Genomic DNA, 18,522 nt, shown 5'->3' with positions numbered 1-18,522 from the left:
GTGTGTGTGTGTGTGTGTGTGTGTGTGTGTGTGTGTGTGTGTGTGTGTGTGTGTGCGTGCGTGCGTGCGTGCGTGTGTGTGTGTGTGTGTGTGTGCGTGTTTCAGTAACGGCAGTCTGCCTCCCCCCCTAGTCCATTGGACCTTGCTGGTCCTCTAGTCTCAAGGCAGATGTAATGTACATCCTGTGAGTGAAGGCAGCCATTTTGTGCCCGTGCCCCAGAATAGAAGAAACGCAGTTGGCAGGGTAACTGCTTGGCTGGCTGACACACACACACTCTCTCTCACTGCATTTACTGTCAGTCTCTGTCGTCCATTTGGGCTTAAAACAATGTCATTGATCACCCGTGAGATGTTTCTACAACTTGATTGGAGTCCACCTGTGGTAAATTCAATGTATTGGACATGATTTGGAAAGGCACAAACCAAGCCATGAGGTTGAAGGAATTGTCTGTAGAGCTCCGAGACTGGATTGTGTCGAGACACAGATCTGGGGAAGGGTGCCAAAAAAAGGCCTGTAGCGTTAAAGGTCCCCAAGAACAGTTTGGTACATAACAGACTGGATCATGTTATCGACCAGGTCGGGCTCAGTCACATGTCTGGATGGATGGCCTACTGTATGGGTCAACACAGAACTGACTGACATCAAATCAATAACTAGCATCCTACTACAACTCACTCAGTCAGTCAGTCAGTGTGTGTTTTCACCTATTCTCTCCTAATCCACAGCTAAGAAGCCCCTTGAGACTATTACATTTAATCTCACACAATAATACAACAATCTGGTTTTGCGACATTCACCAAGGGTGAAAAGAGCAGAAAATAGAAAACAATTTATTTTCCCACCCAGCCGAGGAACTGCACAGCTGGCAAAGGCATTGTCTGAACGTCATTTTCAATTTTCTCATGCTCTGCTCCTAAATTGCATTTTGGAAGCAACTAAAGCATCTGCTTTGGTCAGGGATAAACACGTCAGCGTGCTGCAAGCTGTACATTTCCCAATGTCAGACTCTGCTGTGTGTGTGAGCTGCTCTCGGGGCTCTCCACATTGCAGTGCACCCGGAGTGCAGAGGAGCGACACAGAGCAGGTAAAACTTTCCCTGAAAAATGTATTCTGATCCATTCTAAGTCAAGTATATTTAATTACAACTAAAATTCCATGACAAACTAAATAAATATGTATAGCAGCCTAGAGGTAAATGGTGGCCTTCTTCCCCGTCTCTTCTCTGTCGATGGTAAGAAGGATGAAGAACTATAGACTAGCCTACTGGTTAGAGCGTTGGGCCAGTAACCAAAAGGTTGCTGGATTGAATCCCTGAGCTGACAAGGTACAAATCTGTCGTTCTGCCCCTGAGCAAGGCAGTTAACCCACTGGCGCCGAAGACATGGATGTGGATTAAGGCAGCCCCCCGCACCTCTCTGAATCAGAGGGTTAAATGCAGAAGACATGGATGTGGATTAAGGCAGCCCCCCGCACCTCTCTGAATCAGAGGGTTAAATGCAGAAGACATGGATGTGGATTAAGGCAGCCCCCCGCACCTCTCTGAATCAGAGGGTTAAATGCAGAAGACATGGATGTGGATTAAGGCAGCCCCCGCACCTCTCTGAATCAGAGGGTTAAATGCAGAAGACATGGATGTGGATTAAGGCAGCCCCCGCACCTCTCTGAATCAGAGGGTTAAATGCAGAAGACATGGATGTAGATTAAGGCAGCCCCCGCACCTCTCTGAATCAGAGGGTTAAATGCAGAAGACATGGATGTGGATTAAGGCAGCCCCCGCACCTCTCTGAATCAGAGGGTTAAATGCAGAAGACATGGATGTGGATTAAGGCAGCCCCCGCACCTCTCTGAATCAGAGGGTTAAATGCAGAAGACATGGATGTGGATTAAGGCAGCCCCCGCACCTCTCTGAATCAGAGGGTTAAATGCAGAAGACATGGATGTGGATTAAGGCAGCCCCCGCACCTCTCTGAATCAGAGGGTTAAATGCAGAAGACATGTATGTGGATTAAGGCAGCCCCCCGCACCTCTCTGAATCAGAGGGTTAAATGCAGAAGACATGGATGTGGATTAAGGCAGCCCCCGCACCTCTCTGAATCAGAGGGTTAAATGCAGAAGACATGGATGTGGATTAAGGCAGCCCCCGCACCTCTCTGAATCAGAGGGTTAAATGCAGAAGACATGGATGTGGATTAAGGCAGCCCCCGCACCTCTCTGAATCAGAGGGTTAAATGCAGAAGACATGGATGTAGATTAAGGCAGCCCCCGCACCTCTCTGAATCAGAGGGTTAAATGCAGAAGACATGGATGTGGATTAAGGCAGCCCCCGCACCTCTCTGAATCAGAGGGTTAAATGCAGAAGACATGGATGTGGATTAAGGCAGCCCCCGCACCTCTCTGAATCAGAGGGTTAAATGCAGAAGACATGGATGTGGATTAAGGCAGCCCCCGCACCTCTCTGAATCAGAGGGTTAAATGCAGAAGACATGGATGTGGATTAAGGCAGCCCCCGCACCTCTCTGAATCAGAGGGTTAAATGCAGAAGACATGTATGTGGATTAAGGCAGCCCCCGCACCTCTCTGAATCAGAGGGTTAAATGCAGAAGACATGGATGTGGATTAAGGCAGCCCCCGTACCTCTCTGAATCAGAGGGTTAAATGCAGAAGACATGGATGTGGATTAAGGCAGCCCCCGCACCTCTCTGAATCAGAGGGTTAAATGCAGAAGACATGGATGTGGATTAAGGCAGCCCCCGCACCTCTCTGAATCAGAGGGTTAAATGCAGAAGACACATCTCCGTTGAATGCATTCAGCTGTACAACTGACTAGGTCTCCGTCGGAGGCTTGACAACTTTGGCCAATGGAAAAGAAATTCACCATGTGTCTGCCTTAATGTTCGTTAAACAACATGGACCCCCCCCCCCATGACACCGTTCTGCCAAGGACACCCAGACCTGAGTGGCCACCACATAGCCAAAGGAGCCTGACTCTCTCTGGGGAATTTGCTATAGCCCTGCTTGGGATATTCAGCTACTATTAGTGGAGACACAGGGCCCATTCTAGCTTGGTAAGCCTATGTCAGGGTGGGAAATTGGAAATGTGAATTGGGCCAAGTTGGAGGTAATGGTGTCAGGTACCATAGCCGATAAGAGCGTTGGGCAAGTAACCAAAAGGTTGCCGGTTTGAATCCCGAGCCGGCAAGGAGGAAAGATCTGCAGTTCTGCCCCGGGGATGATTTCATTTTCAAAGTTATATATCTTGAAATCTTGATTGCTAACAAGCAAAACATTTTGGGACTAGGTCAACAATGGACTAATGAAACAAAAACTAAATGAGTGGAAATGTCCTTTAAAATGGCAATTCATTAAGATCTGTTGCCCAAAAGCATAATAGTCACTCATGACTAATTATTACAAATAAAAGATTAACTTCTCACAACAGTGGTCATTTATTAAAGTTAAATCAAAGCTGAAGCAATGTCTCGCAGGATCACAATGATTCATTCACATTTTATATATCGAAGGAATTGTCTGTGGAGCTCCGAGACAGGATTGTGCCGAGACACAGATCTGGGGAAGGGTATCAAAAAAATTTCTGCAGTGTTGAAGGTCCCCAAGAACACAATGGCCTCCATCATTATTAAATGGAGGAAGTTTGGAACCCCCAAGCCACTTCCTAGAGCTGGCTGCCTGGCCAAACTGAGCAATCGGGGGAGGTGACCAAGAACCTGATGGTCACTCTGACAGACCTCCAGAGTTCCTCTGTGGAGGTGGGAGAACCTTCCAGAAGGACAACCATCTCTGCAGGACTCCACCAATCAAGCCTTTATGGTAGAGTGGCCAGACGGTCGCCACTCCTCAGTAAAAGGCACATGACAGCCTGCTTGGAGTTTGCCAAAAAGCACCTAAAGACTCAGACCATGAGAAACAAGATTCTCTTGTTTGATGAAACCAATATTAAAACTATTCGGCATTAATGTCAAGTGTCACATCTGGAGGAAACCTGTCACCATCCCTACGGTGAAGGACAGTGGTGGCAGCATCATGCTGTGGGGGTGTTTTTCAGCAGCAGCGACAGGGAGACTAGACAGGGTCGAGGCAAAGAGTGGTCCTTGATGAAAACCTGCTCCAGAGCACTCAGGACCTCTGACTGGGGTGAAGATTCACCTTCCAACAAGACAATGACCCTAAGCACACAGCCAAGCCAATGCAGGAGTGGCTTCGGGACAAGTCTCTTAATGTTCTTGAGTGGCCCAGCCAGAGCCCGGACCTGAACCCGATCGAACATCTCTGGAGAGACCTGAAAAAAATCTGTGCAGCGACGCTCCCCATCCAACCTGACAGAGCTTGAAAAGATCTACAGAGAAGAATGGACTCCCCAAATAATGTCATGCAGGTGAAAGAGGACCCAAAAGCGACTTAACAGAAACAGAGTTTATTTAAGTCCAAAACGGAATAACAGAAATCCTCTAGACTTGTAGAGGGGAAACAACTGGAGAAGCGGCCACAGACTGCAGGTCGCTTCGGGTAGGCGCAGGCCGTAGTCGACAGAGACACCTGCTCACACGCAGCATCTGATGAAGGCAAAAAACACGACAGGACAGGGCGATACACAATCACGGCAAAAACACGACAGGACAGGGCGAAACGCAATCACAGCATGGTGAATACAATACAAGGAACCGACGGGACAGGAACGGATCACAAAGGAATAAATAGGGACTCTAATCAGGGGAAAGGATCGGGAACAGGTGTGGGAAGACTAAATGATGATTAGGGGAATAGGAACAGCTGGGAGCAGGAACGGAACGATAGAGAGAAGAGAGAGCGAGAGAGTGAGAGAGGGAGGGGGGAGAGAGGGATAGAAGGAGGGAAAGAACCAAATAAGACCAGCAGAGGGAAACGAATAGCATGGGGAGCACAGGGACAAGACATGATAATAAATGACAAACATGACAGTACCCCCACTCACCGAGCGCCTCCTGGCGCACTCGAGGAGGAATCCTGGCGGCAACGGAGGAAATCATCGATGAGTGAACGGTCCAGCACGTCCCGAGACGGAACCCAACTCCTCTCCTCAGGACCGTAACCCTCCCAATCCACTAGGTATTGGTGACCCCGTCCCGAGAACGCATGTCCATGATCTTATGTACCTTGTAAATAGGTGCGCTCTCGACAAGGACGGGAGGGGGGAAGACGAACGGGGGTGCGAAGAAAAGGGCTTAACACAGGAGACATGGAAGACAGGATGGACGCGACGAAGATGTCGCGGAAGAAGCAGTCGCACAGCGACAGGATTGACGACCTGGGAGACACGGAACGGACCAATGAACCGCGGAGTCAACTTACGAGAAGCTGTCGTAAGAGGAAGGTTGCGAGTGGAAAGCCACACTCTCTGGCCGCAACAATACCTTGGACTCTTAATCCTGCGTTTATTGGCGGCTCTCACCGTCTGTGCCCTGTAACGGCAAAGTGCAGACCTCACCCTCCTCCAGGTGCGCTCACAACGTTGGACAAACGCTTGAGCGGAGGGAACGCTGGACTCGGCAAGCTGGGATGAGAACAGAGGAGGCTGGTAACCCAGACTACTCTGAAACGGAGATAACCCGGTAGCAGACGAAGGAAGCGAATTGTGAGCGTATTCTGCCCAGGGAGCTGTTCTGCCCAAGACGCAGGGTTTCTGAAAGAAAGGCTGCGTAGTATGCGACCAATCGTCTGATTGGCCCTCTCTGCTTGACCGTTAGACTGGGGATGAAACCCGGAAGAGAGACTGACGGACGCACCAATCAAACGACAGAACTCCCTCCAAAACTGTGACGTGAATTGCGGGCCTCTGTCTGAAACGGCGTCTAACGGGAGGCCATGAATTCTGAATACATTCTCAATAATGATTTGTGCCGTCTCCTTAGCGGAAGGAAGTTTAGCGAGGGGAATGAAATGTGCCGCCTTAGAGAACCTATCGACAACCGTCAGAATCACAGTCTTCCCCGCAGACAAAGGCAGACCGGTAATGAAGTCTAAGGCAATGTGAGACCATGGTCGAGAAGGAATGGGGAGCGGTCTGAGACGACCGGCAGGAGGAGAGTTACCCGACTTAGTCTGCGCGCAGTCCGAACAAGCAGCCACGAAACGGCGCGTGTCACGCTCCTGAGTCGGCCACCAAAGCGCTGGCGAATAGACGCAAGAGTGCCTCGAACACCGGGATGACCAGCTAACTTGGCAGAGTGAGCCCACTGAAGAACAGCCAGACGAGTGGAAACAGGAACGAAAAGGAGGTTACTAGGACAAGCGCGGCGACGCAGTGTGCGTGAGTGCTTGCTTAACCTGTCTTTCAATTCCCCAGACTGTTAACCCGACAACACGCCCATAAGGAAGAATCCCCTCGGGATCAGTAGAAGCCACAGAAGAACTAAACAGACGGGATAAGGCATCAGGCTTGGTGTTCTTGCTACCCGGACGGTAAGAAATCACAAACTCGAAACGAGCGAAAAACAACGCCCAACGAGCTTGACGGGCATTAAGTCGTTTGGCAGAACGGATGTACTCAAGGTTCTTATGGTCTGTCCAAACGACAAAAGGAACGGTCGCCCCCTCCAACCACTGTCGCCATTCGCCTAGGGCTAAGCGGATGGCGAGCAGTTCACGGTTACCCACATCATAGTTGCGCTCAGATGGCGACAGGCGATGAGAAAAATAAGCGCAAGGATGAACCTTATCGTCAGACTGGAAGCGCTGGGATAGAATGGCTCCCACGCCTACCTCTGAAGCGTCAACCTCGACAATGAATTGTCTAGTGACGTCAGGAGTAACGAGGATAGGAGCGGACGTAAAACGTTCCTTAAGAAGATCAAAAGCTCCCTGGGCGGAACCGGACCACATAAAACACGTCTTGACAGAAGTAAGAGCTGTGAGAGGGGCAGCAACTTGACCGAAATTACGAATGAAACGCCGATAGAAATTAGCGAAACCTAAAAAAAGCGCTGCAACTCGACACGTGACCTTGGAACGGGCCAATCACTGACAGCTTGGACCTTAGCGGAATCCATCTGAATGCCTTCAGCGGAAATAACGGAACCGAGAAAAGTAACGGAGGAGACATGAAAAGAGCACTTCTCAGCCTTTACGTAGAGACAATTCTCTAAAAGGCGCTGTAGAACACGTCGAACGTGCTGAACATGAATCTCGAGTGACGGAGAAAAAAATCAGGATATCGTCAAGATAGACAAAAACAAAAATGTTCAGCATGTCTCTCAGAACATCATTAACTAATGCCTGAAAAACAGCTGGCGCATTGGCGAGACCGAACGGCAGAACCCGGTACTCAAAATGCCCTAACGGAGTGTTAAACGCCGTTTTCCACTCGTCCCCCCTCTCTGATGCGCACGAGATGGTAAGCGTTACGAAGGTCCAACTTAGTAAAGCACCTGGCTCCCTGCAGAATCTCGAAGGCTGATGACATAAGGGAAGCGGATAACGATTCTTAACCGTTATGTCATTCAGCCCTCGATAATCCACGCAGGGGCGCAGAGTACCGTCCTTCTTCTTAACAAAAAAGAACCCCGCCCCGGCCGGAGAAGAAGAAGGCACTATGGTACCGGCGTCAAGAGACACAGACAAATAATCCTCGAGAGCCTTACGTTCGGGAGCCGACAGAGAGTATAGTCTACCTCGAGGAGGAGTGGTCCCCGGAAGGAGGTCAATACTACAATCATACGACCGGTGAGGAGGAAGGGAGTTGGCTCGGGACCGACTGAAGACCGTGCGCAGATCATGATATTCCTCCGGCACTCCTGTCAAATCGCCAGGTTCCTCCTGAGAAGTAGGGACAGAAGAAACGGGAGGGATGGCAGACATTAAACACTTCACATGACAAGAAACGTTCCAGGATAGGATAGAATTACTAGACCAATTAATAGAAGGATTATGACATACTAGCCAGGGATGACCCAAAACAACAGGTGTAAACGGTGAACGGAAAATCAAAAAGAAATAGTCTCACTGTGGTTACCAGATACTGTGAGGGTTAAAGGTAGTGTCTCAAATCTGATACTGGGAAGATGACTACCATCTAAGGCGAACATGGGCGTAGGCTTATCTAACTCTCTGAAAGGAATGTCATGTTTCCGAACCCATGCTTCGTCCATGAAACAACCCTCAGCCCCAGAGTCTATCAAGGCACTACATGTAGCACCCGAACCGGTCCAGCGTAGGTGGACCGACAAAGTAGTACAGGACCTTGATGGAGAGACTTGAGTAGTTGCGCTCACCTGTAGCCCTCCGCTTACAGATGAGCTCTGGCTTTTACTGGACATGAATTAACAAAATGTCCAGCAACTCCGCAATAGAGGCACAGGCGGTTGGTGATCCTCCGTTCCCTCTCCTTATTCGAGATGCGAATCCCTCCCAGCTGCATGGGCTCAGTCTCAAAGCCAGAGGAGGGAGATGGTTGCGATGCGGAGCAGGGAAACACCGTTGATGCGAGCTCTCTTCCACGAGCCCGGTGACGAAGATCTACCCGTCGTTCTATGCGGATGGCGAGAGCAATCAAAGAGTCCACATCTGAAGGAACCTCCCGGGAGAGAATCTCATCCTTAACCACTGCGTGAGTCCCTCCAGAAAACGAGCGAGCAGCGCCGGCTCGTTCCACTCACTAGAGACAGCAAGAGTGCGAAACTCAATGGAATAATCCGTTATGGACCGTTCACCTTGGCATAAGGAAGCCAGGGCCCTAGAAGCCTCCCCACCAAAAACTGAACGGTCAAAAACCCGAATCATCTCCTCTTTAAAGTTCTGGAATTTGTTAGAGCAATCAGCCCTTGCCTCCCAGATAGCTGTGCCCCATTCTCGAGCCCGGCCAGTAAGGAGTGAAATGACGTAAGCAACCCGAGCTCTCTCTCTAGAGTATGTGTGGGGTTGGAGAGAGAACACAATCTCACACTGCGTGAGAAAGGAGCGGCACTCAGTGGGCTGCCCGGAGTAGCAAGGTGGGTTATTAACCCTAGGTTCTGGAGGCTCGGCAGGCCAGGAAGTAACAGGTGGCACGAGACGTAGACTCTGGAACTGTCCAGAGAGGTCGGAAACCTGAGCGGCCAGGTTCTCCACGGCATGGCGAGCAGCGGACAATTCCTGCTCGTGTCTGCCGAGCATGGCTCCTTGGATCTCGACGGCAGTGTAACGAGCGTCTGAAGTCGCTGGGTCCATTCCTTGGTCGGTTCCTTCTGTCATGCAGGTGAAAGAGGACCCAAAAGCGACTTAACAGAAACAGAGTTTATTTAAGTCCAAAACGGAATAACAGAAATCCTCTAGACTTGTAGAGGGGAAACAACTGGAGAAGCGGCCACAGACTGCAGGTCGCTTCGGGTAGGCGCAGGCCGTAGTCGACAGAGACACCTGCTCACACGCAGCATCTGATGAAGGCAAAAAACACGACAGGACAGGGCGATACACAATCACGGCAAAAACACGACAGGACAGGGCGAAACGCAATCACAGCATGGTGAATACAATACAAGGAACCGACGGGACAGGAACGGATCACAAAGGAATAAATAGGGACTCTAATCAGGGGAAAGGATCGGGAACAGGTGTGGGAAGACTAAATGATGATTAGGGGAATAGGAACAGCTGGGAGCAGGAACGGAACGATAGAGAGAAGAGAGAGCGAGAGAGTGAGAGAGGGAGGGGGAGAGAGAGGGATAGAAGGAGGGAAAGAACCAAATAAGACCAGCAGAGGGAAACGAATAGCATGGGGAGCACAGGGACAAGACATGATAATAAATGACAAACATGACAAATAAAGTTGTGCCAAGCTTGTAGCGTCATACCCAAGACGACTCAAGACTGTAATCGCTGCCAAAGATGCTTCAACAAAGTACTGAGTAAAGGGTCTGAATACTTATGTAAATGTGATATCAGTTTTAATTTTTTTTTTTTTTTACAAAAATGTCTAAAAATCTGTTTTTGCTTTGTCATTATGGGCGTATTGTGTGTAAATTGATGAAGGATTTTAAAAAAAATCAATTCTAGAATTTGGCTGTAATGTAAAAAATGTGGAAAATGTAAAGGGGTCTGAAATCTTTGCGAATGCACTGTACGTGTATTAAAGTAGTAAAAAGTTAAATATCTGGTCCCATATTCATATTCATATTCATTGCATGCAATGACTACATCAAGCTTGTGACTCTACACATGTGTTGGATGCATTTGCTGTTTGTTTTGGTTGAGTTTCAGATTATTTTGTGCCAAATAGCTATTAAATGGTAAATAATGTATTGTGTCATTTTGGAGTCACTTAAATAAGAATAGAATATGTTTCTCAACACTTCTACATTAATGTGGATGCTACCATGATTACGGATAATCCTGAATGAATCGTGAATAAGGATGAGTGAGAAGGTTAGATGCACAAAATATCATACAACCCCCCCCCCCATTCTTTGTGATGTATGACAACAGATTATGACTATTCTAAATATATTTATTCTATTTGCAAGTTAGATTTTCGGATTAAATCTCAGTCTGTGTGATTGACAGGAGAAATGATCAGAGGGTCAGAGTTTTTACCACCATCATTAAGACGGGCATAAAAATGGATAGAGTTTCTCAGTGAAGGTGCAGCCAGTGAAAGAGTAGATATGAGACCTGGCCTCCACATCATAAAAGGAGACCTGACCCTCCTCATAATCCACAAACACCCCCACCTTCTGGGGCTTTTCTCTCAGGGAGAGGAGGACATCAGGACCAGTTAAATGTGCCTTGTACACATTTCATTTTCTCAGCCACACAGTCCAGTATCCATTCTTAGGGCTCAGTGTGACCTTCCCCTTCCTGTTGATGGAGCCTAACTCCCACAGTCTTCCCCTTCCAGTAACTCCAGTCTTCCCCTTCCTGTTGATGGACTCTCTGGCTCAGTCTTCCCCTTCCTGTTGATGGACTCTGCCACTCCTAAATCCCAGTCAGTCTTCCCCTTCCTGTTGATGGACTCTCTGGACTCCTAACTCCCAGTCAGTCTTCCCCTTCCTGTTGATGGACTCTCTGGCCACTCCTAACTCCCAGTCAGTCTTCCCCTTCCTGTTGATGGACTCTCTGGCCACTCCTAAATCCCAGTCAGTCTTCCCCTTCCTGTTGATGGACTCTCTGGCCACTCCTAAATCCCAGTCAGTCTTCCCCTTCCTGTTGATGGACTCTCTGGCCACTCCTAACTCCCAGTCAGTCTTCCCCTTAACTGTCACCTCATAGTAGAATCTCCCTGTAGAGAAGCCATCCATTCCTAAGACATTTGTACTTTTATTAAACCTCTGGGGTTTTCGGACGATTTGTCCGTGTGTCTCCATGTCTCACCTGTTTCCCATCCTCAGACAGGATGAGTTTGGGATGTGCTGTATCAGGGTCCAGAGTCACATCCACTGCACACCACAGGGCCCTGTGTGGACGGAACATTCTTAACAGGATTCCTTGTAATGCTGTAAAATCCTTGAGTCCCCCAAAAAAACTTTCAGCCTCACTCATAACGATGCCTATTTTCTAAGATTTCTTCTTTGTTTGCGTTGTGCAGTTTGAAAACCAATGCAATAAATAATACAAAATCCACCTTTTTAACATGCTACATGTCAGGATCCTATTGGCTAGTAACATTTACTGATGTCTCTATTCTAACTACCATGGTTTCTTCAACATTACTCCCTTCCACTCTTCTTACTACCTCTGGATAGGAGACATGCTGGACAGCCTTTATTCTTGTCACCTCAGTCTCCTTCATCCTAACAGGGTCATGAATTCGGGTGTATGATCCCCACCACAATTGCAGCATTTCACCTCAACTGGCACACAATATTCCTGCCATCTACATACACTTGACACACGTCCAAATAGTTGAGTTTTGGCACGAAGAATCTAACAGGATCTCTCGCATAACTCAAATATAGATACGAAGGGAGAGAGTCTTCTTCAAAGAACGAAAGAATGGGTCAGTCGGCGTGCACGAACCACTGGGCTTCCTCACTCCATCCACCATACGGGTCAGTCGGCGTGCACCAATCACTGGGCTTCCTCACTCCATCCACCATACGGGTCAGTCGGCGTGCACCAACCACTGGGCTTCCTCACTCCATCCACCATACGGGTCAGTCAGCGTACACCAACCACTGGGCTTCCTCACTCCATCCACCATACGGGTCAGTCGGCGTGCACCAACCACTAGGCTTCCTCACTCCATCCACCATACGGGTCAGTCGGCGTGCACCAACCACTGGGCTTCCTCACTCCATCCACCATACGGGTCAGTCGGTGTGCACCAACCACTGGGCTTCCTCACTCCATCCACCATACGGGTCAGTCGGCGTGCACCAACCACTGGGCTTCCTCACTCCATCCACCATACGGGTCAGTCGGCGTGCACCAACCACTGGGCTTCCTCACTCCATCCACCATACGGGTCAGTCGGCGTGCACCAACCACTGCCTCTATTTCTTCAGTTATACCCTTTGCTCTCACTTCTAGCCCCACTCCAGAGATAACCCCCATGATTGGTGCCCTGCTTCGCAGATCCACACACAACACATTACAATTATATATCTTTTTCAGGGGCAAAGCATGCAGCTTCTGCTCCTCGGACAAACAAAAAACCCAAATAAACAAATGCATTCTTATTTTCTCTTCAAAACAGATCTCCCAGATATCTTGATCGATCAAGAACCCTCACTAACTAAAGAACAGTCAGAACTAGGCTTGGATTTACTAGACTCCCCGGGAACTTTACTTCTCCTTTCCCTTTTTGTTTACCACTGTAATCCATTCCTTCTCACCCTCATCACTCGATGGTCCATCAGTTTAAAAACATCCTCCTCCATCATCTTTCCAGTGAATTTCCTCCCTGCAGCAGTTCTCCTCCCCTTATAATACTGCCATGTGCTTTTATCTTCCTGGAATCGAGTTAAATGGCAACTCCACCACTTTTCAACTTCCTTTTCATTGTCTTCCAGCACAATACCACTGTCAACATACACTACACGACCAAAGGTATGTGGACACCTGCTCATATGGAGTCCCCTTTTTGCTGCTATAACAGCCTCCACTCTTCTGGGAAGGCTTTCCACTAGATGTTGGAACATTGCTGCGGGGACTTGCTTCCATTCAGCCAGAAGAGCATTAGTGAGGTCAGGGCACTGATGTTGGGTTAAAATGTTCTACACGGTCACATAAAAGATAAAACATTTTTTTAAATCTGTGATTTTCAAACACGATGAGATTGGCGGTGACGTGGGGAGCGAGAAAATACCCTCCCCCTCTGGCTAGAAACTCATTGCAGGTTTTGAAAGTCACTGTTTAAAAAAAAAACTTTTAATCCTACTGTACCCTGTGATGTCACAGAGGAACATTTTTTGGGGACCTTTCTTCTTATCTTTTTATCCACTGGTCATAAAAACGTACCATTTTCACATAATATTCTGTAGACACTGGTTTGGTGCTGAATAAGATGAATATGAGGTTGAAAAGTGGAATAATTGCCCTTTAACCCTTTACGTGGCTGAACTTTTTCTCTCAGGCGCTTATTTACAATTGTTTCAAGTTTGGATTTATGGCCTGGTTTTAACGTCAACAATCAGATGTCCTGTCATATCTGTCTCTCTTCCATTCCTCTTCATTCGTTCACTCACTTATTATCTTACTCTATTCACAATGAATGTGCAGACAGGCAGAACAGACAAGGTGCCATAACAGGTGACTTTATTTGTATAACGGATGTCATAGCCATCACTACTGTAAACATCGGGGACAGCAGGCCTACGAGAAAGAATTCCAATTTGGTCAATATTCAACTGGATTTCATTTTCTAAAAATCCTGAATTTGACTCCAGGCACATCCCAGTTCATTATAGGTGGATCCACAGATATATACAGTGCAAACAATACATGAGTTTAAAAAACAAACATATTGCTTGAATTATCTCACGATCAGAAATTCCTCTGAAATGTAACTCCCAGATATGAATCCTACCTCGTTATGAGCCTGGAGAGATGTTTTCATATCCTACAATGCTGCTGCATACTGTAGGCTACGCATCATGTCTAACAGACTGACATGATGCTGATGATAACAAACAACAACCACGTCGGTGGGATTATAACATTGAAATGTTCTCTGATGTAGGACAACAGACGAAATTATACACATTTCAGTACATTTTCAGGTTAAACGTCATGTTGTGTGATTGACAGGAGAGATGATCAGAGGGGCAGAGTTTTTACCACCATCATTTCTAGAGGGGCTGAAGAGTGGATAGAGTTTCTCTGTGAAGGTGCAGCCAGTGAAAGAGTAGATATGAGACCTGGCCTCCACATCATAAAAGGAGACCTGACCCTCCTCATAATCCACAAACACCCCCACCTTCTGGGGCTTTTCTCTCAGGGAGAGGGGGACACTGGGGGAGGTACAGGCGGAGTACTTACACTCATCCCTCAGGACCACAGTCCAGTAACCATCCTTAGGGCTCAGTGTGATATTCCCCTTCCTGATAATGGACTCTCTGGCCACTCCTAAAGTCCATTCAGTATTTCCCATCACCATCACCTCATAGTAGAATCTCCCTGAGGAGAAGCCCTCCTTTCCCAAGATACAGAGACAGTTGGAAAACCTAACTGGCTTGTCTGGGAGATCCTGCTCTGTGTTTCCATCTCTCACCCGTTTCCCATCTTCAGAAAGGATGAGATTGGGATGTGCTGTATCAGGGTCCAGAGTCACATCCACTGCATAATGCTGAATCCTCTTCAGTTTGACTTCAGGCAGCTTCTCCATCTGTTTATTCAGTGTCTCCTCCAGTTGAGACACAGCTCTCCTCACAGGCCCCACACACAGATCACTGTGAACACTGATCTCAGACCAGTCCTTGGTGTCTGGAGGGGTGCAGAGGGATGGAAAGCTCTGTAGGAGGTGGAGGTGGTCCTCAGTGTGTGAGAGCTGCTCCACCTCAGTGCTTCTCCTCTGTAGCTCAGTGATTTCCTGCTCCAGCTCTTTAATGAGCCCTTCAGCCTGCCTCTCTGCTGCTTTCAGCTTCTCCTCAATCACCTCAATGAGCTCAGCCTGACTTCTCTGAATGGAGCGAACCAGAGCAGTGAAGACCTGTACACTGTCTGATATCTCCCTCTCTGCCTCTCTCTTGCTGAAATCTACTGAGTGTTTGATCTCCTGAACCTTCTTCAGTCTCTCCTGGATCATCTGCTGCACTTCTGCCTCAGTCTTCCCCAACTGAGCCTTCCTCTCTCCATACTCTTCCTCTAGAGGGACAGTGTCATGAGTCATGTGGTCTGCTTTCAAGCACAAGACACAAAGACATGTCTGATCACTCCTACAGAACAGCTCTAGAGGTCTCTCATGCTTCTTACACATCCTGTCTTCCAGGTTCTCCACAGGGTTGATCAACTTGTGTCTCTTTAAGGCTGCGACTCTCTGATGAGGCTCCAGATGAGTCTCACAGTAAGAGGTCTGACACACCAGACAGGACTTCAGGGCCTTGAGCTTCATCCCAGTGCAGACGTCACAGGACACTTCTACTATCATGGCAGAGCATTGGTCCGGGCTGCTGGTAGCTTTCACTTCAACTGTCTGTCTGAACTGAGCAGCCATCTCAGAAATGAAGGTATTGACGAACAGATCTGGTCTCTTATCAAATGTATTTTTACACATGGGACACTGGCACAGGTCACTGGTATCCCAGTACTTTGTGATACAGGCCTTGCAGAAGTTGTGTCCACATGAAGTAGAGACTGGCTCAGTGAACACATCCAGACAGATAGAACACAGGAACTGCTCTTCAGACAGGAGACTGCTGGAGGTGGCCATATCTAGACAGAGACCAAAGGTGAAACCATAAACCATTTGGAATCAGCCAGCTCTTGATATATTTAGCTTGAGAGTTGATTAACATTGTCTTATCTGATGATATTAATGAATGTTGATACATGATGATACAACAAAGGCAAGATAAGCGTAGATTGAAAAGTGTAACATAGCGTAGAATCTGCATGAATAAAAAGGAAATATACACGGTAAACACAGTCAAGCTTAACTTTCCATGTCAGTCTCTCTACTCACCTGGATGTTTTTGTGGATGATATCTCTGTCCTTCCTGTTTGTGGTGTCAAAGGGTAGGAAAGTCAGCGTGTAGTCTGAACGTGTAGCTATGTAGTAGATTTCTGAAGTGCTGGAGAGTTTGGTCCCGTAAACAATATACTGTACGTCTCTCTACTTCAGTTTCAGTTCAACAAAGTGACGATAGTGATGCTCCTCCCCACCAGATACTGCTGTGTGATTCTCTTCCTGGAACAGTTAACCCTTTACACAGCTAAACTGTAACTGATCATCATATTGATTAAAACAGTGTTGAATAAACCAGGACTAAAGTCACTACAGCTTTTACATTACTCCTAGAATCACAATGTTTGAATCCCTGCGGTCAACACACACACACACACACACACACACACACACACACACACACACACACACACACACACACACACACACACACACACACACACACACACACACACACACACACACACACACACACACACACACACACACACACACACACACACACACACACACACACACACACACACACACAGTGTAGAGGACTGAGGGCAGTCTGTCTCTGACCCCTGCTGCTTCTCTTCACTCCCACAGCCTGGAATTGACAGGCCACGCAGGCATGAAGCTGACAGTTTACCAATCACACACACACACCTGTACCACTGCAGGGGCATCACTCACATGAGGATCCACCTGATTCTACAGCATCAGCTCACATCTTCAGACAGCCAGGAGAAAACACAACACATTCTGCTGGAAGAGTTAACCTCTCTTCCTCATACTAATCTCACCTGTAACTCCCCCTCCTCTCTTCCCTCTCTCTGCACTATAGAACCAGGAAGCACCTGACATGAACACTGCTCTGTGGCCACACACTATAAAACCCTGACAAGGTTTTATGGGGTAAAATCATATTTTCCACAGAGGGCAGACCAGGCGGTATGAGTTTTCCATGACGCCATTTATGAGGAGCAAGACCAGACAGAGAAATAAATAGTTAAACAAAAGTTAAAAAGAAAAAAAAACATTTAAAAGACTGCAACCTTCTTCCAGAGAAATGGTGTAACTCAGCTTCAGATTAGGGAAATCCCATGAGAGGACAGAGAGAAAAAGATGGGAGAGAGGAAAGAAGAGAGAGGAAGAGGGAGAGGAGAGAGGGAGAGGAAGCTCTGTTGAAAGGGAGCAATGTCTATGGCAGCAGCACAACACAGGATGTTTCCACTGGCTCTGACCAGACAACACAGGTACATATACACACACCAGCATAGTGGCGCTGGCACACACATACACACAAAAGTACTAAGTGAGGTGACACTGGCACCACACCCTGAGATGGCCAGAGAGAGAGAGAGAGAGTTTGAGTTTGAGTTTTAAATCATCTTTATTGGGTCTGGGGGCCCACCACACAATAAATACTCATACAAAACCACAGTTACACATCAATTGAAAACACAACTCCGGGCCTCCCGGGTGGCGCAGTGGTTAAGGGCGCTGTACTGCATCTCCAGCTGTGCCACCAGACTCTGGGTTCACACCCAGGCTCTGTCGTAACCGGCCGCGACCGGGAGGCCTGTGGGGCGACGCACAATTGGCCTAGCGCTGTCCGGGTTAGGGAGGGCTTGGCCGGTAGGGAAATCCTTGTCTCATCGCGCACCAGCGACTCCTGTGGAGGGCTGGGCGCTGTGCACACTAACCAAGGTTGCCAGGTGCACTGTGTTTCCTCCCACACATTGGTGCGGCTGGCTTCCGGGTTGGATGGCACTGTGTTAAGAAGCAGTGCGGCTTGGTTGGGTTGTGTATCGGAGGACGCATGACTTTCAACCTTCGTCTCTCCCGAGCCCGTACGGGAGTTGTAGCTACTAAACAATTGGACACCATGAAATTGGGGGGGGGAAAAGGGGTAAAAAAAAAAAAACTCCAATTCCTCCTCCACAGTAACTAAACACAACAGCCTCTGAATACCCCATATACTCGAAAACAGATCAATATTGTTGACAAGTTTATAATAGGCAAACTCAATCCTTAGTCTCGCTTCCAGCATTCCCACCACAGACCCCTGTCCCCAAATACTGTTCTTTCGGGTCTTCCATATCACTAATTTTTCTGCCCCTAACACAAAATTAAGCAACACAACTACACCCTTTTGACTGAACCTGTACTTTGGCCCAAATATATACAGTTGGGAAGAGAAAACCTCTCCCAACGTTGAGAACCAATCAGTGATCAGTTCAATCATCCCGACCAACCTGGGACACAGTAAAAACAGATGTGCCAGAGATTCAGACTCAGCAGCAGAATGGACACCCCTCCCCAACAGTAGGATCCAGGTGTACCAGATGCATGTTGGTGGCTATAGCTCCATGTATTATCCTCCATTGGAGGTCAGCTGTCCTCTTATCAATAGGCAGTTTGTATAATGATCGCCAACAGCCTT

The 18,522-nt window shown here is 47.9% G+C and overlaps 2 protein-coding genes across 3 annotated transcripts in view; both read right to left on the bottom strand.

The window, feature by feature from the left end:
* The window catches only part of LOC124013827 (carbohydrate sulfotransferase 11), a 94,981-nt gene that overhangs the window by 20,003 nt on the left and 56,456 nt on the right, over positions 1–18,522 (bottom strand). The gene's annotated exons all lie outside the window — the stretch shown is intronic.
* LOC124013826 (E3 ubiquitin-protein ligase TRIM39-like) lies at positions 13,707–16,291 on the bottom strand. Its single transcript, XM_046328386.1, has 2 exons — positions 16,089–16,291; positions 13,707–15,838 (listed from the first exon to the last, which is right to left on the bottom strand). The coding sequence occupies exon 2, from the start codon at positions 15,834–15,836 to the stop codon at positions 14,196–14,198; it is 1,641 nt and encodes a 546-aa protein (XP_046184342.1). The 5' UTR covers positions 15,837–15,838; positions 16,089–16,291; the 3' UTR covers positions 13,707–14,195.

Source organism: Oncorhynchus gorbuscha, linkage group LG25 (assembly GCF_021184085.1).
Source record: "Oncorhynchus gorbuscha isolate QuinsamMale2020 ecotype Even-year linkage group LG25, OgorEven_v1.0, whole genome shotgun sequence".
NCBI lineage: Eukaryota > Metazoa > Chordata > Actinopteri > Salmoniformes > Salmonidae > Oncorhynchus > Oncorhynchus gorbuscha.
Note: the sequence above shows the minus strand (reverse complement) of the source record. Positions and strands in the feature narration are given on the sequence as shown.